Below are 23,772 nucleotides of genomic sequence, written 5' to 3' on the forward strand. Positions count from 1 at the left end.
CCTAAAAGGGCCTGGCTTCTGACTATTAACTTCCAAAACATCAATGATTTGATGAACAGACGATTCTGAAATTGGATCCAATCTGTTCTGTAAATTGGCAAATTCTTGGTACCTGAAAGGGAAGGATATTTCCTATTTCCTCTTGACTATTTTAATGTCTTTCTGGCTGACCTGCTATTTTGCACCCTTTGTAAATGGGGCTTACCCCAAACTCTACTGACGTTATCCCGACTCCCACCAAGTTCCGTGCTCTAATCGCCCTTACGCTCGCTGAGATACATTGGTTGCTGGTCTGGTAATGCTTCAACTTAAAAATTCTCATCCTTGTTTTCCAATCCATAGCCACTCCTCACCAACCCCCTAATTCTGGCCTTCTGCACAAGCTGAATTCCATTGTTCCACCATTGGCAGCCCTGCCTTCAACTGTTGAGACTCTAAACTCTGGAATTCCCTCCCTAAACATCTCCATCTCTGCATCTCACTCTTTAAAACTTACCTCTGGCTAAACTGTTGGTCACCTGTCCCAATATCTTCTTTGTTTGATTACACTCCTGTAAAGCCCCCTTGGGGCAAAAGTCTGAGGTCACATACCAACCCACACAAGAGCAGCTTCTTCCCTGCTGCCATCAGACTTTGGAGTACCTTATATTAAACTGATCTTTCTCTACAGCCTAGCTATGACTGTAACACTAAATTCTGCACCATCTCCTTTCCTTCACCCCTATGTACTCTATGAATGGTGTGCTTTGTCTGTATAGTGCAAGAAACAATACTTTTCACTGTATCCCAATACATGTGACAATAATAAATCAAATTAAAGGTGCTATATCAATGCAAGCTGTTGTTAGTTTTCATGGAATTTCACAATGAAGTGTTAACATTACAATTTCTTGCCTTTGTTCCACTTTCTGGCCCCTCTCCCTCCCTCTCTCTCCTTCTCAGGCAGGCACACTGTCTAACCATGAAGTATCCATTCTGGCTGCAGCACAGAGTGCCACCAGTTTGGCCTACAGCAACCCGACTGGGTCCGTCCTAAATCGAGGGCCACTGCCACAGCCAATCGTACCTCGAAGCGCTCATTCATCGGGGCTGACATCACAAGTGTCCACAATTTCTCATTCAGGTATGTTGCTGAAATCAGATCAGTCTAGTTCCAACATTTCCAAATGTTTTCTTACTCCAGTTAATATCAATGCTCATCAATTCAGGGGGCATTCCCTTAGAATCATAGAATCTTACAGTGTCAAAGGAGGCCATTTGATCCATTATGCCCATACTAGCTCTTTGGAAGAACCCACTGGCCCATTTAATCAGCCCTACTGACCTACATTTTGCCAATAGTGCTGCAAGTTTTTCCTTCTCAAGAGTACAATTATTTTCTTCAATCTTCAAATGTTGATATGATGCCTAGTTGAGTTTCTTCCAAGCTGCCAACCTTGGTGATGGGAGATTGGAAGCAGATTAGTCTCTGCTGTACACCTGGTAGGATTGTACAGCTTTAGGCCAGTCAGGCCTGAAAAGGTTGTAGGAATTTCAGAGGTTGGCCGTTGGCTCTTGCTGGCCCTGTCGGCCAACATCTTGAGTGGATCAAAATTCTGGAACTCCTTTCCCAACAGTACTGTGGGTGTACCTACATCACAAGGACTGCAACAACTCATGAAGACAGCTCACCACCACCTTCTCGAGGACAATTAGGGATGAGCAATAAATGCTGGTCTAACAATGCCATGAAAAACAGTGGTTAGCACTGCTGCCTCACAGCACCGGGTTCAATTCACAGCTTAGGTCATTGTCTGTGTAAAGTTTGCATGTTCTCCCCCGTGTCTGTGTGGGTTTCCTCCCAAGTCCAAAAGATCTGCTGGTTAGGTGGATTGGCTGCGCTAAATTGCCCCTTAGTGTAAGGGTGACTAGCTGGGCTAAATGCATGGGGGTTTTGGGGATAGGGCCTGGATGGGATTGTGATTGGTGCAGACTTGATGGACCAAATGGCCTCCTCCTGCACTGGAGTGATTCCATGATTCTAACCAGCAACGCCCACATCCCCGGAATGAACAGAAACAAATTGTCTGCACTGTTGATTTCCTTCACATCAGCCTCCTTGTCGGCTCTCCCTTACGATTCACTGATCTTTCTGTTTACAAGCAACTAACTAGTTCCCTTTTATAAGATTGAGGTCATTGAGCTGTTATGCGTGTGGGCTTTTAGTCAGTTTTTGCTCCCTCACAAACTGTGGGGTGGTGACTGGATTCTGGAACATGGGAATGTAGAATCCCTAATTCCCAGCTGCTATGTAGAGTCTGTACAATCTCTCAAGGCTTGAATATAAGTAACTAATATCCCAATGGGAACAGAGTGTTCTCTGAATATCAGGCCAACATAGAACTCTCTCATTCAAATTTCTCAATCATTCGGATTGAGATGCAAAATAAAAAAAAAATTTCTATTTCCGTGATCTCAGAACACCTCAGATCACTTTTCAGCCAACTAAATACTTTCTGAAATGTACTCACTACTGTCGGAAACACAGCAGCCAATTTGTGCAGAGCAAGCTCCCATAAACAGCAACGTGACAATAGCGGCACGGTGGTACAGTGGTTAGGACTACTGCCTCACAGTTCCAAGGACCCAGGCCCAATTCTGACCTTAGGTGACTGTTTGGAGTTTGCATGTTTTTCCCTTGTCTGTGTGAGTTTCCTCCCACAGTCCAAAGATGTGCAGGTGAGATGGATTGGCCCTGCTAAATTGCTCCTTAGTGTCCAAAAACATGTAGGTTAGATGAAATTATCCATGGTAAAATGTGTGTGGTTACGGGGATAGGGCACGGGAGAGGGCCTGGGTAAAATACTCTGTCAGAGAGTTGGTGCAGACTTGATGGGCTGAGTGGCATCTTCTGCACTGTAGGGATTCTATGATTCTATGACCAGGCAATTTGATTTTTATGACGCTGATTGAGGAACAAATTTGGCCTGGGAGACCTGGGAAAAATCAGTTGTTGGTTTTTGAAATGGTGCCACGGGATCTTTTACATTGACCGGAAGACAGGAGGAAGCCTCGGATTAACATCTGAACCAGAAGGGAGCACCTCTGGCAGTGTAGCACTCCCCTCAGTACTGCAATAGCCGTGTCTGACTAGATTTTTGTGCTTAGCCGCTCAAGTGGGACTTGATTCTAAGGTGAGAGCGGTGCCTCACAATGATGGGTTTCTGCACACGGCCAAACAGAATGTCATTTTTCTAATCCATACAAGGGAATCAATAATCTCTGCTGGTTTATTGAGAAACCGCCAGTGTTTAATTACCGGTAAAACCAGTGTCCTGTGCACTTGCTAATGTTCCCGGCATCAGAACGTCTTGTTTCTGTTCCTGAATTTTGTAGCTATTTTTATTTCCTCTGAACTCTAGCTTAGGCATCGTATCTCAGTTTCTTTCCTTCAATTCACATCTGCTTGGCTTTCTCTGAATGAAATTTATGCGAAGCTCTCACAATTTGGAAAGCTCAGTTTGGTCCATTGAATAGCCAATCATTTCGCTTTTTGAAATGTCCATGGCTTTTCATACACCAGCTGGGATCAGTTTGCCAAGTGCAGGTAAAGAGAAATAAAATGTTATTAGTTTAGGGAATGAGGTTACCACACAAGTGTCACACAGAGATACACACGCACACTCGTACACATGCACTCGCATGCACAAACACACGCATGGTCACGTATACACATGGTCACACACAGTCACTCTCAGTCACACATACAAATACGCACATACATACATGGTGTCACACACAAACACATACACACATGGTCACACAGTCACTCGCACACAAAGACACAAACACACAGTTACTCACACACACACACACACACACACACACATTGTTCCACTTGCATACACACACACACATGGACTTGCACACTCCCTGTTCCACATATCATGCACCTAGAATCTTTCACACATGCACATATCCTGACATGTGTACACACACACACACACACACACACACACACACACACACACACACACACACACACACACACACACACACACACACACACACACACAGATATTCATGTGTTCAAAGAGAGTCCCTGGACAGTAATCAGTTACAGATTTCTGTCCCATTCCCAGCCTCATAGCATTGAGTCCACCCAGCGCTTACCTAGTGTCCCTTCTGAATTCAGTCCACTGAGCATGGACTATTAACTGAAACTGGGCTGCTGTGCTCATTAACAAATCCACAGAGAGGGCCCACAAAATGGAACTGTGGTGAGATTCTCCGAGCTCACAACCCAATATCCTTCTTCAACTGGAAGAAATCAATCAAAGATTTAGACTCTAGGATTGAGTGGAATCGACATTCATTTGAAAACAGATTTATGTCATGCAGGATTGTGTATTTAGGGGCTTAAACACGTATGGAGAATTGAAATAATCAGCAATATAGACAGATTTATATATACAGATTTAATGCTGGGAAAACAGCCAATAATTGTGGAGGCAATGGTGTAGTGTTATTGTCACTGGGTTAGTAATCCAGAGACCCAGGGTATTGCTCTGTGGACCCAAGTTCAAATCCCACCACAGCAGATGGTGAAATTCGAATTCAATAAAAATCTGGAATAAACTGTTGAAACCATTGTCGATCATTAAAAACCCGTCTGGTTCACGAATGTCATTTAGAAAAGGAAATTTCCTCCTCAGCCAATCTGGTCTACAGACTTACAGCAATGTGGTTGACTCTTAAATGCCCTGAGGGATGGGCAATAAATACTGGCCCAGCCAGCAATGTTCACATCCTATGAATGAATGAATAAAAGAATATAACAAAGAATGACATAGTCAATACCTTGGCCAATAATCAACAACTAAACAACAATCAAAGAAGGACAAATAAAGGGGCAAAGCCAAAGGTCACAATGCAATAAAACAAACCAACAATTGCTGAGAGCAACTGAGAAAGGAGGGCCGGAATTCTCTGGTCTTTTACACCCTGCTATCGGTGCCAGCCAGAACAGAGAATTTAGGACTCAGCCAAATCTCCATTCAGAGCAGCAGTACCAGAGAATTTGATATGGTTAGATTTATTATTGTCACATGTATTAACATAAAGTGAAAAGTATTGTTTCTTGCGTGCTATACACACAAAGCATGCCATACATAGACAACGAAATGAGAGAGTGCAGAATGTAGTGTTATAGTCACAGCTAGGATGTAGAGAAAGATCAACTTAATGCAAGGCAGATCTATTCAAAAGTCTGACGGCAGCAGGGAAGAAGCTGTTCTTGAATCAGTTGGTATGTGACCTCAGACTTTTGTATCCTTTTTCCGATGGTAAAAGCTGGAAGAGAGAATGCCGGGAGTGCATGGGATCCTCAATTATGCTAGCTGCTTTGCAGAGGCAGTGGGAAGTGTAGACAGAGGCAATGGATAGGAGGCTGGTTTGCGTGATGGATTAGGCTACGTTCAGGACTTTTTGTAGTTCCTTGCAGTTTTGGACAGAACGGGAGCCATACCAAGCTCTGATACATCCGGAAAGAATATTTTGTACGGTGCATCTGTAAAAGCTGTAAAATTCCTGCCACGGGCGAAGTTGGAGAATTCAGGCCAGGATCTCCACAATGCAGAGTTTAACCATGAACTAATAATGTTCCCCACCAACCAAAGGACTGAAAATAATCCACATTTAATGGTCCGGGGCATAGCCAATTGTTTGTGAACCAAAGGAAAGGGTGAAGGGGTCCAGTTAACGGAGTAAGAGAGTGAAGGGGTAGGACGGCATGGTGGCACAGTGGTTAACATTGCTGCCTCACAGCGCCAGGGGCCCAAGTTCAATTCCTGGCTTGGGTCACTGTCTGCGTGGAGTCTGCACATTCTCCCCGTGTCTGCATGGGTCTCCTCCGGGTGCTCTGATTTCCTCCCAAAAGATGTGCTGGTTAGGTGCATTGACTGTGCTAAATTCTCCCTCAGTGTACCCAAACAGGCGCTGGAGTATGATGACTTGGGGATTTTCACAGTAACTTCATTGCAGTGTTAATGTAAGCCTACTTGTGACACTAATAAATAATCTAATCTAATCTAAACATCTAAAGTCACCTTTTATTGAGGTAAGGTCTTCACAGAGACTGTCTGATCTGCCAAATGTTTCCAATCATTTCTTTGTTTTTATTGCAGGATACAGTGTCTGTAATATTGTCCTTTCTGTTTGACAGTCTCTTGGTCAGTCACCTAGGATTGAGGATGACTTGCTGCCCCACTAACAATAGTTCCTGAGATAGTTCCTGAGATAGCCAATAAGTCAAACGCGCCAATGGCAGACTCCAGCACATGTGGGGCAGTTGGTGCTTGAAGGGTCGGGTAGATTGGGCTGGTTAGAGGTTTCCGCGCTTCCTTTGATGAGTGCACTTCACCTCTATACATTTTTGACGAAGTCTATTGGTGTGACTGGTGTCTTCCTGGATAAGCCTGCTCCACTTGGGCCAGTCACTAAACTAGGACTTCCCATGAATGGACGGGAAAGTAAGAAGTCACTGGCCATTCCAGCTAGAGAAACCTGTGTTTCCAAATTGCATTTCATACACTGAGAACATTCCAAAGTGTTACACAGCCAGTAGAATATGTCGTGAAGTGGAGTCACTGTTGTAACATAGAAAATGCAGCAACCAATTTGTACACAGCAAGATCCCACAAAGAACACTGAGATAATGACCAGGTGATCAGCTTTGCTGATGTTGGATCTTACAGAATACTGAGACGCCTGGATACAGTGGACATGGAGAGGATGTTTTCACTAGTGGGAGAGCCTAGAACTCGAGGATACAACCTCAGTGAAGGGGCGCTCCTTTAAAACTGAGATGAGGAGAAATTTCTTCAGCTAATCTGTGGAACTCTTTTCACAGAAGGCTGTGGAGGTCAGGTCATTAAGCTTCTTTAAGATAGAGGTAGATAGGTTCTTGATCAATAGGGGGATCAAGGGTTACGGGGAAAAGGAAGGAGATTGGAGATGAGAATCATATCAGCCATGATTGAATGGTGGAGCAGACCCAATGGGCTGAATGGCTTAATTTTACTCTATATCTTATAGTATTAGGCAGGGAGAACTCATTTAACACTCAAAATAATAGCTGTGCTTTCTTTTAGATCCATCTGTGAGGGCAGACAGGGGCTTTGTTTAATGTTTCGTTTGAAAGACAGTAGTTCCGACAATGCAGCACTCCCTCTGTATTGCACTGGAAGTGTCATCTTGGATTATGTACTCAAGAATCTGGAATGGAGTTTGGCAAGAAATGCTATCATCCGAGTCATGGCTGACCCAGATTCTCAGAATGTGGAGCAACCTGAAAGAAGTCTACAAGATTGAGAGGCATGGATAGAGTGGATAGTCAGAGCTTTTTCCCAAGGTGAAAGAGTCAATTACCAGGGGGCATAGGATTAAGGGGCAAGGTTTAAAGAAGAGGTACGAGGTATGTTCTTTTTTACACAGAACATGATGGGTGCCTGAAACTCGCTGTAGTGGATGCAGATATGATAGTGACTTTCAAATGACAATGACTTGTCATTTATCTTGACAAATAAATGAATAGGATGGAAATAGAGCGATATGGTCCCCCGGAAGGGTAGGGGGTTTTAGTTCAGGCAGCATGGTCAGTGCAGGCTTGAGGGGCTGAAGGGCTTGTTCCTGTACTGTAATTTTCTTCATTTTTTGTTCTCTTAAGTAGAATAGGTGTATGGGAGTGTAGCAGGAGTTGGGTGGGGAGACATGCACAAATCTACTGGAAGACAAGAGAAGGAAAGATGTAGGGTGTGAATGGGTTAAAATCTGCTTGCTGACTCATCCAACCACAGTGTACAGTACTGAGTGCCATTTCCTGCCCTGCTGGCTTCAGGAACATATGAGCTCATTAACTCCATGAGTGCCGCACAGTTTCCAGGCCATGGGTTTTCTACAAGAACATTTTAACCCTCTCTCTTTGAATCAGACATGAGTGAGGGGGCAGGAGGAACTGTAGAACCTGCGAACAGTCGCTTTCCTTCACTGTGGTGATTGTGCTAACGCAGCATGACGTGATGAGATGGGGGGTTTGCATCGTGCATCCAACAGTGATGTGGTGCTCAGCGTGGGCCAGCCTCTTGCCCAACAGACAGAGTGGGTTGCTCGCAGATGGCTCACACACGCTTCCTGTGGGCTAGCTGCAGAGAAACATCAGCACAGAATGAGTCACTTCCCTGCCCGAGAGAGAACAGTGCAGTGCGAGAACTGAAAATTTACTGTATTCAGTTAAGTTCAAAGTGAGTGGCTATGTGAGCCTCCATTTATCTTGGGTTCAATTGGAACAGGAGGGGGCCATTCAGCCCCTCCAACCTTCTCCACCATTCTATTAGATCATGGCTGATCTAATAGAATGTTCTCCACCTTAAATTCATTTACCACCTTGGCTCCATGGTTTTTTTAATTCATTCCTGGGACATGGGCGTCGCTGACTGGCCAGCATTTCTTGCCCATCCCTAATTGCTCTTGTTCAGAGGGCAGTTGAGAGTCAACCAAATTGATTGTGGCTCTGGAGTCACGTGTAGGCCAGGCTAGGTAAGGACGGCAGATTCCCCGAAAGTATGTCAGTGAACCAGATTCGTTTTTCCAACATCAACAATGGTTTCATGGTCATCAGTAGATTCTTAATTCCAGATTTTTTTTATTGAATTCAAATTCCACATCTGCCGTGGCAGGATTGAAATCTGGGTCCCCAGAACATTAGCTGAGTTTCTGGATTAATTGTTTAGTGATAATACTACGAGGCCATCGTCTCCCCCATATCTCTTGATATCCTTACCCAATAAAAAAATCTATTGGTCTCCATCTTAATCATTTTTGAGTTAACCCAGCACCCGAGATGATGTGAGGAAACAACTCCCAATTTTTACTACATTTTGTATGGGACGTATTTCCTGACGAGCTTGGCTTTAATTGGCCCCCTTGTTCTGGATTCTCCCCACCAGAAGAAATGATTTCTCTCCGTCTACCCTTTGGAATCCCCTTATCGTTTTTAACTCCTGAATCAGATTATTTTCTTCCAAACTCATAGGCCTTTCTCACCACCTGTTCAAGACATCCTCAAATTGCTTCACATTGTAAATCACTTTGGATTTAAAATAAAAATTATGGTTACAGTTTGGGCACTGCTGGCAAGGCTCTTTGACCATCTCTAATTGCTCTTCAGATGGTAGGTAAAGGTAACCACATTGGCTTGGGACTGAAGTCAGACACAGGCCATGCCAGATAAGGACAGCAGGTTTCCTTTTCTTAAAAGAAACATGGAAAATTTACAGTGCAGAAGGAGGCTATTTAGCCAATTCTGTCTGTCCCATAGCATTTAGAACCATAGGATCCCTACATTGCAGAAGGAGGCCATTTGACCTATTATGCGGGATTTTACGGCCTCACTCTTCCAAAACCGTAAAATCCCATCTGAGGTCAATGGACCTTTCCATGGTCTGCCTCTCACCCACTCCAATTCCTGTGGTGAGCGGGACAGTAAAATTCCGGCAATTGATCTACACCAGCTCTACAAAAGAGCACCTTACTGAGGCTCAACCCCCATCCCACCCCACCCTGACCTATCCCCTTAATCCCATGCATTTACCACGACAAATTAACCTGCACATCTTTGGACACTCAGGGGGCAATTTAGCATGGCTAATCCACCTAACCTGCACATCTTTGGACTGTGAGGGGAAACCAGCGCATCCAGATGAAACTCACGTGGACACAGAGAAAATGTGCAAACTCCACACAAACGATCACCTGAGGCCACAGTTGAACCTGGGTCCCTAGCGCTGTGAGGCAGCAGTGCTAACCACTGTGCCACATTATGCCTAAACCCTTTTCTGGACTCTTGCACCAAGGCTTTCTGGACTTGCTTAAACGATGGGTTTGCCCACAATGGATACAGTAATCCATTCAAATCCATGTTGACTTTGGCAAGATTGGAAAATCCCACCCTTGGGTTGTAACCATGTAGGTTACAGCATTCCAAATGCATATCCAAGTATTTTTTTCCAAGTGTGATGATCATCCTTCCAGACCCTCACCACTTTGCTTGAAAAAATGTTTCCTCAACTTCCCGCTAATCCTTCTTCAAATTATCATAATCCATGCTCCTGCCTATTGACCTCTCTGTTAATGAGATTAGGTCTTTCTTCTCCACTCTCTCGAGGTCTCTCATAATTTCATACACAAAGGACATCAGTGAGTCATTTGGTTTTTTTGCAACAATCCAATAGCTTCGTGGTCACTTTTACCAATATCAAATTTTATTCTGTACTTAATTCTCAAGCAGCCATATTAGAATTTGATTTCAGGGTGGCATGGTGGCACAGTAGTTAACACTGCTGCCTCCCAGCACCAGGGACCCGGTCTCAATTCCAGCCTCGGGTCACTGACTGTGTGGAGTTTGCACATTCTCCTCTTGTCTGCGTGGGTTTCCTCCTGGTGCTCCGGTTTCCTCCCACAGTCCAAAAATGTGCAGGTTAGGTTGATTTGCTGTGCTAAATTGACCCTTAGTGACTGGGGATTAGAGGGTAAATGTGTGGGCTTATGGAAATAGGGTCTGGGTGGGATTGTGGTTGATACAGACGTGGTGGCCCGAATGGCGTCCCTCTGCACTGCAGGGATTCAATGAACTCAAGTGCTCATTTTCATTTTTATTCATGGGACATGGGTGTCGCTGGCTGGCCAGCATTTATAGCCCATCCTTAGTTGCCCTTGGAAGGCTGTGGCTCTGGAATCACATGTAGGCCAGACTAGGTAAAGATGGCAGATTTCCTTCCCTAAAGGACATTAATGAACCAGATGGGCTTTTCCAACAATCGACAATGGTTTCATGGTCATCAGTAGATTCTTAATTCCAGTTTTTTTTTTATTGAATTCAAATTCCACCATTTGCCGTGACGGGATTCGAATTCGGGTCCCCAGAATATTAGCTGAGATTCTGGATTAATAGTCTTGCAATAATAACATCACCTCCTCTTAATTATTATTGGTTGAGTCTCTGTATTACTTGTCCAGTAACATAACCAGTGCACTGCCATACCTGAATTAATAAAAGACCAATCCATCTCTGTGCCAGTCCTTCACCTTCTCAAGGACAACTAGGGATGGGCAATAAATGCTGGCCTAGCCAGCGATGCCCACATACTACATGAAAGAATATTTTTATTAAAAATACAATCAGGAGAACAATGAGCTACTCTGGGAATTTGAGGGAGAAATGTTCACTGTCTCAAGGAAGAATTTGCCCAGTCTTCAAATAGGAACACCAGCCTGAACAGATCAATAGGAACTTGATGCAGAATTTAATGCACTCTGCCAGCAATAGGTTTGATTTAGAGGGGCATTACAGGGATGGGATGGGCCTGGGTGAAATGCTGTTTTGTGGTGTCGGTTCAGACTTGAGGGGCCAAATGGCTTCCTTCTGCACTGCAGAGAGATGGGCAGCACAGTGGCACAGTTGTTAGCGCTGTTGTTAGCTACAGCGCCAGGGACCTGGGTTCAATTCCAGCCTTGGGTAACAGTCTGTGTGGAGTTTGCACATTTTCCCCACGTCTTTGAGTTTCCTCTAGGTGCTCTAGTTTCCCCCAACAGTTCAAAGGCGTATAGGTTAGGTGGATTTGCCGTGCCAAGTTGCCCCTTAGTGTCAAAGATCTGTAGGTCAGGTGAATTGACCATGCTAAATTGCCCCTTCGTGTCCTGAGATGTGTAGGTTAATCAGGCAGGAGGGTGTGCAGCAAGCACCCTAACAAGCTCCTGCCTCCACCTGATTAAGTTTTTGCTGGGATATTCACTGATTGCTTTCCCACCTGGATGCTAATTGAGGCCCTTATCCTCCTGCCCCTCCCTTCCCCCCACCCCATCTGGCAGGCAGGGGACTCAGCACATAGGAACCCAAAAAGAAAACGGCCAAACTTGCAGAAAGTGAGGGGATTTATCATTCAAAGGCACTCAATGCTTGGTCAAAGGATCTGCTATCGAGAATTGCAGGGAGTTGGGGACACATTCTTCTGAGAGCCATCTGTACATTCTATATCATTTCCTGCCTGCTAAGGAATATTCCCTGAAGTTCTGTTCACCAGGTTCTCTCAATAAGGGAATTATAAGACAGTTGTCAATCCCTAGTTGGCCATTTTCCTGACCAGGCTATACCTGTTTACAAGTTACAGTGTCCTTGTCCTTCAGATGTACTGGCTGAACTTGACGTGTTTTTGTTTGAGAACAAGACTGATAAGAGATTAAGGAAAGCATAATCTCATAGGCAAGGTCAGTGTGGGTCATGGTATTTGGGGTATAATTATAGAGCAAGAGGTCAGTGTATTTGTCGAGTCCTCAGGCCTCTGGAGAAATCTCCTTACTGCTGAAAATCAGGGTCTGATCAGCTCTCAATCAAGGTAACCAATTTATATAATTATTGTTGCCATCAGGAACACAATGCCTGAAAGGATGGTTCAGGTAGATTCAGTAAAGCTTTCAAAAGGAAATTGGCTTAATATTTGAAAGGGAAAGTTGAGAAAAGACTTTGCAATCCTTCTGGTGTGGTCCAGATTCTTGTTAGTGTCTCTCACTTTAGGTCTTAAAGTCTTAAAGTTTATTTATCAGTCACAAGTAGGCTTGCATTAACACTTCAGTGGAGCTACTGGAAAATCACCGAGTCGCCACATTCCGGTGCCTGTTCAGGCACATTGAGGGAGAATTTAGCATGGCCAATGCACCTAACCAGCACATCTTTCAGACTGTGGGAGGAAACCGGAGCACCTGGAGGAAACCCATGCCGACATGGGGAGAACATGCAGACTTCACATAGTCAGTGACCCAAGGCGGGAATCGAACCTGGGTCCCTGGCGCCGTGAGACAGCAGTGCTAACCACTGTGCCGCTGTGCCGCCCCAAGGCAGCTGGACTGCTCGCAGTGAAACTTTATATCAGTCTGGAAGAGCACCCAAAGTGTGCACAAGAAGAAATAAGCAGGCAATTGACCTGCAAGGAGTTGATGATCATTATAAACATCTTTAAACTTTTGAAACTTTAATCTAATGCTGGTGGAGATGGTCCTATTATGCCATAGAAGGCCTACTGAGTTTTGCAAAGTTAAAAAAGGATGTTGGATGGAGTGTCAAGCTCCGGATTGGCAGTGCTGGGGTCAAGTCAATGTCACACGCCGGTAGACTTCATGATCCGCCTGGTCTGCATCTGTGCCTGTGGCCATTATCTTCGCAGACACATTTCAGATGACTTTTTGTCATTTAACAGGATTCACGGTGCCCAAAATGCAAGAGCCAATTTCGCCACTCTCCCAACACCCCTGATCATTTTTCTCCTTTTGTTCGTCTGAAATTCATAAGGAAAAATTGTATGGAGCAATCCCAGACTGGGTAGCCTTTAGTGTCACAGGAGAACCCTCACCGCTGGTCCCTCCTCTTTGCCCGGCTCAATGATTCATATTTTATCTTCTACAAGAGAGTGACCATCAATGAGGGTTCCTCGTCCAGGTCTTGTGCTCACAAGTCTGGCCTGGCCTCTGCTCAGCCACTGTTGTGCCTGAATCCAATTCTCTGGAATTTGCTTTTGTTTGATTTATAATGGTCACATATATTAACATACAGTGAAAAGTATTGTTTCTTGCGCGCTGTATAGACAAAGCATACCATTCATAGAGAAGGAAATGTGAGAGTGCAGAATATAGTGTTATAGTCATAGCTAGGGTGGAGAGAATGATCAACTTAATGCAAGGTAGGCCCATTCAAAAGTCTGAAGAAATTGAATTAAAGCATTGTTAGAGAGTTTAAAAAAGTTAGAAAGAAGTTTTATTCTAAAGTTAGAATAAATGCAAGACTGGAAATTCCTGCCCGATTTCAATGGAGATTTCCATTGTTTGCCTCTCACCTGCTCCAATTCCATGGCGGGCGGAGCAGTAAAATTCTGACGTATGACTCTATATAGGACATGTTGGTTTTGGAAAGGAATGCAGTACCTGATTAGCACTGCTGTCTCACAACACCAGGGACCTGGGTTCAATTCCAGCCTTGGATGACTGTGAGGAGTTTGCATATTCTCCCTGCATCTGCATGGGTTTTCTCCCAATCTTCATAAATGTGCTGCTTAGGTGGACTGACCATGGTAAATTGACCCTTAATGTCAGGGAGATTAACAGGATAAATACGTGGGGTTACAAGGATAGGGCCTGGGTGGGATTGTTGCCAGTGCAGACTCGATGGGCCAAATGGCCCTTTTCTGCACTGCAGGGATTCTATGATTGCCAGAATCTTGCCAGAGCTCCAAAGGTTAGATATGAGCAGTGATTTCACAAACTAATCTTGCATTCTCTGCAATTAGAAAGTTTGGAAAATGATTTGATTTTTTTTAAAGGATTTTGAAAGGGGTTCATTTGGTGGGTAGGGAGGAGTGCTTTCTTCTGTGAGGACATCGAGGACAAGAGGACATAACCTTAAAATCAGAGGCAGGCCATTTGGGAGAGACATAGGAAACTTCTTCAAGCAAAAGGCAGGAAAGTATAGAGCTCTCTCCCACAGAAGGCAGTATTTGCTAGCTCAATCAATTGTTTTAAATCTGATACCATAGGTTTTTTGCTTGGAGAGTATTAAGGGATACAGTGCACATATGAGCTGATGTAGTTGGAATACCGATCTAACTGGTGGAACAGACACAATGGCTCCGACTTCTATGTTCCCAGGTTGCAGGCTTGCATGACGAATGTTGATTGGCTAAATTCAATGACTTGAAATTTCCATCAAAGACAAGTTGCTGCGGGAAGGAAGGGCGAAGGGAAATATTTAATTCCATGCATCCAAGACATCTCCTGGAATCTTTCCATGCTCATTAGAAGCTGTTTCTGTTTTTCCATTTAATAGCGCTATCTCCCCTGCTCTGCTGCTCCTGCAGAGTTTTACCTCCATGAGCTCCAGCAGCCCTCTGGTACCAGGCTTCAGCAGCTAATCTGAATTGGAGCCATGTTCCTGGGTATTTGACTATGGCAGCTTCGTGACACAGCTACAGCACGCTCCCCACACATATTTCCCAGCTGGAGTCAGAGATCAGGGATAAACATTTAAAATGGATCTGGCGAAACCCTCCAATGGCGGACCGTGAAATTGCTGCTTATTTTTGTTACTTTTTTTTAATCTCTTGAGAAACCTGGGTGAAGGGCCACATCTGAGGGTGAAAAGATGAGTTTGATCAGGAAGCAGTGGTAATGTGAAGCCAAATTTGGGTTTTGAAAACTTGAAGCTTGTGGGTGGAGGGGAAGACTGAAGGTTATATTTAAAGAATGAACATTATCACTTCACCCTGTATCGGGGAGTTTCATATCATACTGCACTGAGCTTAGCTGTGTTCAGTAAATGTGCCAAGATTTAAAAGGAGATTGCCAGGGCTCAAGGGATTGAGTTATCAGAAGAGATTGGACATGTTAGGACTTTTTTCATTGGAGAGTGAGGGGTGATCTTACAGAGTTGTATAGGATCATGAGAGGATTGGATAGGGGGAATGCATTCAGTCTTTTTCCCTGGGTTGGGGAATTGAGAACTTGAGGGCATAGGTCGAGAAGGGAAAGAAGTAATGGAAACCTGAGGAGCGATGTTTTACATGGAGGATGGTACACATGTGGAATGAGCTGCCGGAGGAAATGGTTGAGGCAGGGACATTGACAACATTTAACAGACATTTGGACAGATACATGGACAGGAAAAAGTTTAGAGAGCCAAATGCAGGCAAATGGGGTTAGCTTAGATGGGCTTTTTGGTCAGCATAGGCCAGTTTGGGCCAAAGGGCCTGTTTCTGTGTCATAGATTCTGTGAGTCTATGATTCCACATTCATAAGGAGAAACAGAAAGATCAGATAGAAGCAAATATCTTCTGAATTTACAAAGCTTAGCTTAGCTCCTTTTAACTTCAACAGTGGAATCGCATTCTGATCCACATTCTGATTAGGTCCTTTGTTTCTGGAACACTGTTTCACAATACAGTGGTGGGTAGAACCTTGTACAATGGCACTTATAGGGAGAAGACCTTTTGGCCAAGGGGCAGCCATTTCTGCCTCTCAGCCAAGAGATGTTGGGTTCAAACCTCACTTTAGGCAGATCTGTGCTGAATTTTGGCTTGACATCAAGGGAATATTTGTATCCAGTGGCTGCCTCTCCCTGGTCCTCAGCATGCTTTATTGGAGCATATCCCTTGTCCGTCTCTCCCTCTCTGTCTGTCTATCTCCCTCTCATCCTTATTTCTCCCTCCCTAGTCCGTCTCCCTCTTGTGTATGTCTCTCTCCTTTCCCCTCTACTATATGGGCTGTAAAGATATTCAAAGCTATGGAAGGAATGTCCACATCGCAACGTATCAGTTGTTAATCTGTTCTAAGATTTCTTCTTTAGCTGCGCACTGTTCTCCCAGTGTGGAGTGAGTGGCAACCTTCCAAATGTTTTATACCATGGTAGCCAGCTCCGTGTTAAGCACTGTCCGGTGTAACTCGGGAGTCCTGTTCTCGCACAATAGCCTCTGCCACATTTGCTGTAGAAGAAACACTGGGCTGAAAAGATGTGCGATTCACTGGTCTCTCCTTTCTCTGGGTCTTCCTCTTGGCTAGTTGAGTTTTTTCTTTCTGCTTTCCTCACCCAGTGCCTCTTCCAAACAAACAGCCTCCAGAGGTTACAGCCATCAGTGATGGTCTCCCAAATGTGAGTGTCAATGTCCACCATCTTCACATCTGGCTTATAGAAGAGCAATGGTGACCCAGTGGCCAGTTCACCCCAGAGAAGATCTTTGGGCACACAGCCCTCGTCCACCCAATTCACTCCAGCGAAGATGCCAAGAAATAGATTTAAAGAAGTATTGGAGTCACATGGATTGGAGGCAGTTAGTAAGGAGTCTGACTGGTCTTTTATTTCAATGCAGAGAGAAGGTAGAGTGGGACGGATGGGAGGATTTGGAGTTTTTAGTAGAGAAAGAGGGAAGTTAAGACAGACAAGAATGGGCAGGGAGGAGGTGGCGGATTAGCAGGCTTGTGGGAAGGAACAGCAGTCTAATGTTAGAACACACAGGAAATGAAGGGACAGCTAGCCCAGCCAGCAGAGGAAATCGGGAGGGAACAGGAAAGTGTTTGTTTGAAATATTCTCCCAACCAAAGACTATCAGTCATCATGATATGGAGAATGTTGCAGTGTCAGCCCCAAGCTCGCTATTCCATCGCGGACTTCCCAAAGGCGTGGTTCTGAGATTAAAAGGGTTTTGTCTTTCTGACCGAAGCTGACACCTCCACCGCAATTCTCTCACCTTCTGCAAATCCATTTAATGTAACAACAATAGTTTGAATTCACATAGCATCTTTAATGTGAAAGGTTGTGGGATGGTACAACTCAGACAAAAAATGTGACACTGACACTGATCCACACTGGCAGATGTTGGGACAGTGATCAGAATCTTAAACTAAAGTTTATTTATTATTGTCACAAGTAGGCTTACATTAACACTGCAATGAAGTTACTGTGACAATCCCCTAGTCGCCGCACTCCGGCACCTGTTCGGGTACACGGAGGGAGGATTTTTAGCATGATGAATGCACCTAACCAGTACATCTTTCAGACTGTGGGAGGAAACCAGAGCACCCGGAGGGAACCCATGCAGACACAGGGAGAACATGCAAACACAGACAGTGACCCAAGCCTTGGTCAAAAAGGTAGATTTTAAGAAGCGTGTTAAAGGAGGATAGTTAGTCCTGGAATTCCAAAGCTTTGTCCTCAGACAGAAAAAGGCACGGCTGACAATAACAGTTAAAATCAGAGATGCACAAGACGCTGGAGTTTCAAAGAGGGCATATCTCGGAGGGTTGGAGGATCATAGATTCCATAGACTGAGGGGTGAGGTCTTTAGAGGGATTTGAAAACAATTACAATAGTTTAAAAAGTGAGCTGTGCGCTTTCTGGAGAAATAGAAAATTTTACAAGAAAAAAGGCAAGGTAATACAGACTAAAGTTAATATCTTTGTCAGACCATTGGTTTAGTGAGGATGGGCCAAATGGTCTATGTTGATAATCTCAATCTTGAAGGTGCTTTCTTGTAATATTGCTTCACTACATCTACATCTACGATATATCGTTTTACTGCGCTACCTCCCACTGCCTTTGCATGTTCCTTTTTTATGTTCGCTCGGGGGATGTGGGCGTCGCTGGCTGGGCCAGCATTTATTGCCCATCCCTGCTCTTCATTTCAGAGGGCATTTGAGAATCAACTGTGTTACTGTGGGTCTGGAGCCACGTGTAGGCCAGACCAGGTAAGGACGGTAGATTTCCTTCCCTAAAGACTGCAAGGAACTACAAAAGGTTGTGAATGCAGCCCAATCCATCACTCAAACCAGTCTCCCATCCATTGACTCTGTCTACACTTCCCCTGCCCCAGCAAAGCAGCCAGCACAATTAAGGACCGCACGCACCCCGGACATTTTCTCTTCCACTTCTTCCCTCGGGAAAAAGATACAAAAGTCTGAGGTCACATACCAACCGACTCGAGAACAGCTTCTTCCCTGCTGCTGTCAGACTTTTGAATGGACTTACCTTGCACTGAGTTGATCTTTCTCTACATCCTAGCTATGACTGTCACACTACATTCTGCACTCTCATTTCCTTCTCTATGAACAGTATGCTTTGTCTGTACAGGGCGCAAAAAAAAACTTTTCACTCTATCACTGTCTACATGTGACAATAATAAATCAAATCAAAGGACATCAGTGAACCAGACGGGGTTTTACAAGTCATCAATAGTCATCTCATTAGAATTTTAGTTCCAGATTTTTTAAATGAATTCAAATTTCACCATTTGCTGTAGTGGGATTTGAACCTGGATCCCCAGATCTCGTCCTGGGTCTCTGGGTAACTAGTCTAATGCCAAATTCACTGCACCACTGCCTCATACATTATGTGCTGGTCTTGACGCTAGTTGAACCAGTTCACTGGTATTTTCCACACGTGTGAGTCTTCTTGGGATCATAGAATCCCTACAGTACAGAAGGAGGCCATTTGGCCTATCGAGTCTTTACTGGCCTCTATCCCACCCAGGCCCTATTCCCATGACCCCACATATTTACCCTGCTAATCCCCTGACATTTGGGGCAATTTAGCATGGCCAATCAACCTAACCCCATGCCTTTGGACTGTGGGCAGAAACTGGAGACCTGGAGGAAACCCATGTAGACATGGGGAAAATTGCAAACTCCACACAGACAGTGACCTGAGGCCAGAATCGAATCTGGGTGCCTAGCACTATGAGGCAGCAATGCTAACCGCTGTGCCAACATGGGATGTCACTGGGTAATCAGTGATCAGGAACCCCATTTGATTTTCCTCTTCCCTAACCGATGAGATTCAAATTCCCAAAACACTGTGGTGGGATTTTGAATACCGGCTCTCTTGAATTATTTGGTTCAAATAAAAAAAGTAAAGACTTACATTTATATTCTTTTAATGCCATTGAATGTCTCAAAATGCTTTGCAACCAATAAAATACTTTTGTAGTGCAGTCCCTGTCGTCATATAGGAAACACGACAACCAATTCATGCATAGTAACCTCTCAAAACAGCAGTAAGATTGTTAGCTGGCAATCTGCGTTTGTGATGTTGATTAAGAGATAAATATTGACTCGGTTATTAACTCACAAAGAACACAAAAATTACAGCACAGCCTTTCGGCCCTCCAAGCCTGCACCGACTGTGCTGCCCGAGTGAACTAAAACCCACTACTACCCTTCCGAGGACCATATTGCTCTATTCCCATCCTATTCGTGCATTTGTCAAGATGCCCCTTACAAGTCACTATTGTATCTGCTTCCACTACCTCTCCCGGCAGGAAGTTCAGGCACCCACCACCCTCTGTGTAAAAAAACCTTGCCTTGTACATTTCTCTTAAACCTTGCCCCTTAAACTTATGCTCCCAAGTAATTGACTCTTCCACTCTGGGGGAAAAAAATTCTGACTATCCGTTCTGTCCATGCCCCTCAATCTTGTAGACTTCTATCAGGTCGCCTCCTCAACCTCCATTGTTCTAGTGAGAACAAAGCAAGTTTCTCGGATCTCTCCTTATAGCTAATGCCCTCCATACCAGGCAACATCCTGGTAAATCTTTTCCATACCCTCTCCAGAGCTCCACATCCTTAGGGTAGTGTGGCGACCAAAATTGAACACTATATTCCAAGAGTGGCCTAACTATTGTTCTATAAAGCTGCAACATGACTTACCAATTTTTAAATTTAATACCCCAGCATTTAAAGCCAAATACTGCAGATACACTTATTATAATTTGGTCTGTTGCATTCGCTTCTCCCAATGCAGTCTACTTTACACTGGAGAGACTAAATGCAGACTGGGTGACCACTTTGCAGAACAGCTTCAGTCCATCCATAAGCAAGATCCAGACCTTCCTGTCGCTTGCCCTTTCAACACATCATTCTGCTCTCCTGTTCATGTGTCCATCCTTGGCCTGTTGCAATATTCCAGTAAACCCCAATGCAAACTGGAGGAACAGCACCTCATCTTCCCATTGGGCACTTTATAGCCTTCTGGACTGAATATTGAGTTCAACAACTTCAGAGCACAATCCTTCTCCTCCACTTCCACTACATTTATTTTGTTTCAGTTCATTTCTATTTATCTCATTAATCTATTTTTGTTTCTTTATATTCTAATTATATACTTTAAATTTTAATTTCTTCCATCGTTTCAGTTGTTCACTTCTTGGGGGAAGTGGGGGGGCGGTTAGGATATTGAATTCAATGCTCAGCCATGATCAAGATAAATAATGAGGCAGGCTCGTGTGGCCGAATAGCCTACTCCTGCTTCTAGTTTCTATGTTTCCTCCGGGTGCTCCGGTTTCATTCCACAGTCCAAACTTGTGCAGGTTAGGTGTATTGACCACGCTAAATTGCCCCTTAGATGTGTAGCTTAAGGGAATTAGTGGGGTAAATAGAGTAGAAATCATAGAATCCCTACAGTGCAGAAGGAGGCCATTTGGCCCATTGGGTCTGCACCGACAACAATCCCATGTAGACCTTATCTCAGTAACACCAAGTATTTACCCTGCTAATCCCTTTAACCTCCACATCCTGGGCACAAAGGGGCAATTTAGCATGACCAATCCACCTAACCCACACATCTTTGGACTCTGGGAGGAAACCGGAGCACCCAGGCAAACCCATGCAGGCACCCAGAGAATGTGCAAACTCTGTACAGACAGTGTGCCAAGCCAGGAATCGAACCCAGGTCCCTGAAGTTGTAAGGAACAGAGTTGAGGAGGAACTTCTTCACTCAAAGGGTGGTGAATCTCTGGAATTCTCTGCCCGTTGAAGTGGTGGAGGCTACCTCGCTAAATATTTTTAAGACGCGGGTTGATGGGTTTTTGATAAGAGAGGGGATTAAGGGTTATGGGGAGAGGGCGGGAATGTGGAACTGAGCCACGGCAGATCAGCCATGATCTTATTGAATGGCGGGGCAGGCTCGAAGGGCTAGTTGGCCTACTCCTGCTCCTATTTCTTATGTTCTTATGTTCTAACCACTGTGCCACCCTCAATACATGGAGTTACAGGGATAGGACCTGGATAAGATGTTCTGTTGGCGAGTTGGTGCAGACTTGATGGGCTGAGTGGCCTCCTTCTACACTGCAGGGATTCTGTGATCTATGATCTGCAATGAGAAAGAAGCTTTAACGCTTCTTCCCCTGCTGCCTGCAACCTCGTCCCTCACAACTGCCTTTCCCCCTACGCTAATCCAGCAGTAACAAAGTGGGCAGTGTGTTTACTTCCTCATGACACTTTGCAAATATTCCGTTCAAAGTTTTTAAAGTTTCCGGCTAGTAACTTTGAGAATGTGGTTTCCCATCAGACTGGGTACACCCTGCAGCGGGTAGGAACTGGTCAGGGTGCCAGATAGCTCCTTGGACAGTGTGTCGTCCCGTTTGAGACTTGGTGTGGTTAGGCTTTCTCACAGTTATCCAGCTTCCTGTGGCATTCACACCCACCCCAGAACAATTTCACACCTAGCAGAGAAAACCATCCCAGGAGGCTTCACAAGGGCTGTATCAGATATAGTTTGACTCTGAACGAGGTGAAGAGATGTTGGGACAGGGATTAGCCAAGGAGGAGGGTTTTGAGGAGCATCTTAAAGGAGAAGAGAGACTGACAGCTGGTTTAGTCTGGAAATTCCAGAGGTTCGGGCTTAGACAGCTGATGGTATGGCCACCACTGAGGGAGCAATGAAAATAACCTCAACACAAATATGGATAGAACAGCACCTTCAATTCTCCCACAGCTGTGTGGAAATTCCAGAGTGGGGTGGACAGGTCTCATAGAATCCCTCCCAGTGCAGAGGGAGGCCATTTGGCCCATCAGGTCTGCACTGACCCTCTGACAGAGCATCTTACCCAGGGCCCTATCCCTGTAACCCCAAGCATCTACCCCACTAATCCCCCTAACCCACACATCATTGGACACTAAGAGGCAATTTAGCATGGCCAATCCATCTAACCTGTGCATCTTTGGTGTGTGGGAGGAAACCGGAGCTACCACAGTAAGCCCACACAGATATGGGGAGAACATGCATACTCCATTCAGACAGTCACCTGAGGCCAGAGTTGTACCTGGGTCCCTGGCGTCGTGAGACAGCAGTGCTAACCACTGTGCCACCTCTCGGTGACAGAAGCATGGAAAGTCCATGAGAAATCCCAGCATTCCATGAGAAAATCATCAGACAGTCGGGTGGGAAGATGACGTGTTTTTCGCAAAGCTGTCTGATTTTTGTTGGTGAGATTTCTCTAAGCAGATTGTCTGAAATTATGTCTTACTGGCATTTCTGTCACTGCATACGTACTTTTAAAAATAAAACTTGCAATGTAAGTATTATCGCTGTGGAAGAAAGAAATAGGCACAATTTGCATTTGTGTAGCACCTTTCACATCCTTAGTGAATTGGTTGTTCTTTTATTTTCATTCCGGGGGTCGTGGGTATCTCTGACAAGATTGGCATTTATTGTGTGTGCTCAGTTACCCTTGGAAAGATGCTGAAGGACCTGTTTCTGTTGGATACAACTGAAGAGAGTTAGTGGTGTACCTGTAATATCATTGGCATAGGAATCCAGATGCTAATGCTCTGGGGATAGAAATTCAAATCCTGCCATGGCAACTGGTGGAATTTAAATTTAATTAATAAATCTGGAATTGAAACCTAATGGGGGCTCCTTAAACTATCATCAGTTGTCATTAAAAAAAAGTCCCATCTGGTTCACTAATGTCCTTCAGGGAAGGAAATCTGCCACCGTCTATCCAAGCAAGTCCCTTAATTCCAGGCAATTAGGGATGGGCAGCAAATGCTGGCCTGGCAAGTTATGTCCACATCCTATAAAACATTGGGCGGGATTTTCCAGCCACGCTTACCCAAAACTGGAAAATCCCGGCTGAGGTCAACAGACCTTTGTGTGATCTGCACCCTGGCGGGCAGGATGGGAAAGATTCCCCCCCCCCCGCATTATCTTTCAAAATTGAGTGGGCCACTTCAGAGGGCAGTTAGGAATTGACCACGATAGCATGAGACTGGAGTCACATATCATAAGATCCCTACAGTGCAGAAGGAGGCCTTTGGATTTCTGTGGAATTCCCTGCCCAGTGAAGCAGTTGAGGCTACCTCATTGAATGTTCTTAAGGCAAGGATAGATAAATTTTTGAACAATAAAGGAATTAAGGGTTATTCTGA

The 23,772-nt window shown here is 44.7% G+C and overlaps 1 protein-coding gene across 2 annotated transcripts in view; it reads left to right on the forward strand.

Moving 5' to 3' along the window:
* Nucleotides 1-23,772, forward strand: part of mef2b (myocyte enhancer factor 2b) — a 151,617-nt gene that overhangs the window by 96,848 nt on the left and 30,997 nt on the right. For both annotated transcript variants that reach the window (XM_080212837.1, XM_080212838.1), the window contains exon 5: nt 943-1,123. In XM_080212837.1, the coding sequence (XP_080068963.1) occupies nt 943-1,123 (181 nt within the window). The remainder of the gene's footprint in view (nt 1-942; nt 1,124-23,772) is intronic.

This window comes from Carcharhinus amblyrhynchos, chromosome 26, assembly GCF_965287045.1.
Source record: "Carcharhinus amblyrhynchos chromosome 26, sCarAmb.v2.hapA, whole genome shotgun sequence".
NCBI lineage: Eukaryota > Metazoa > Chordata > Chondrichthyes > Carcharhiniformes > Carcharhinidae > Carcharhinus > Carcharhinus amblyrhynchos.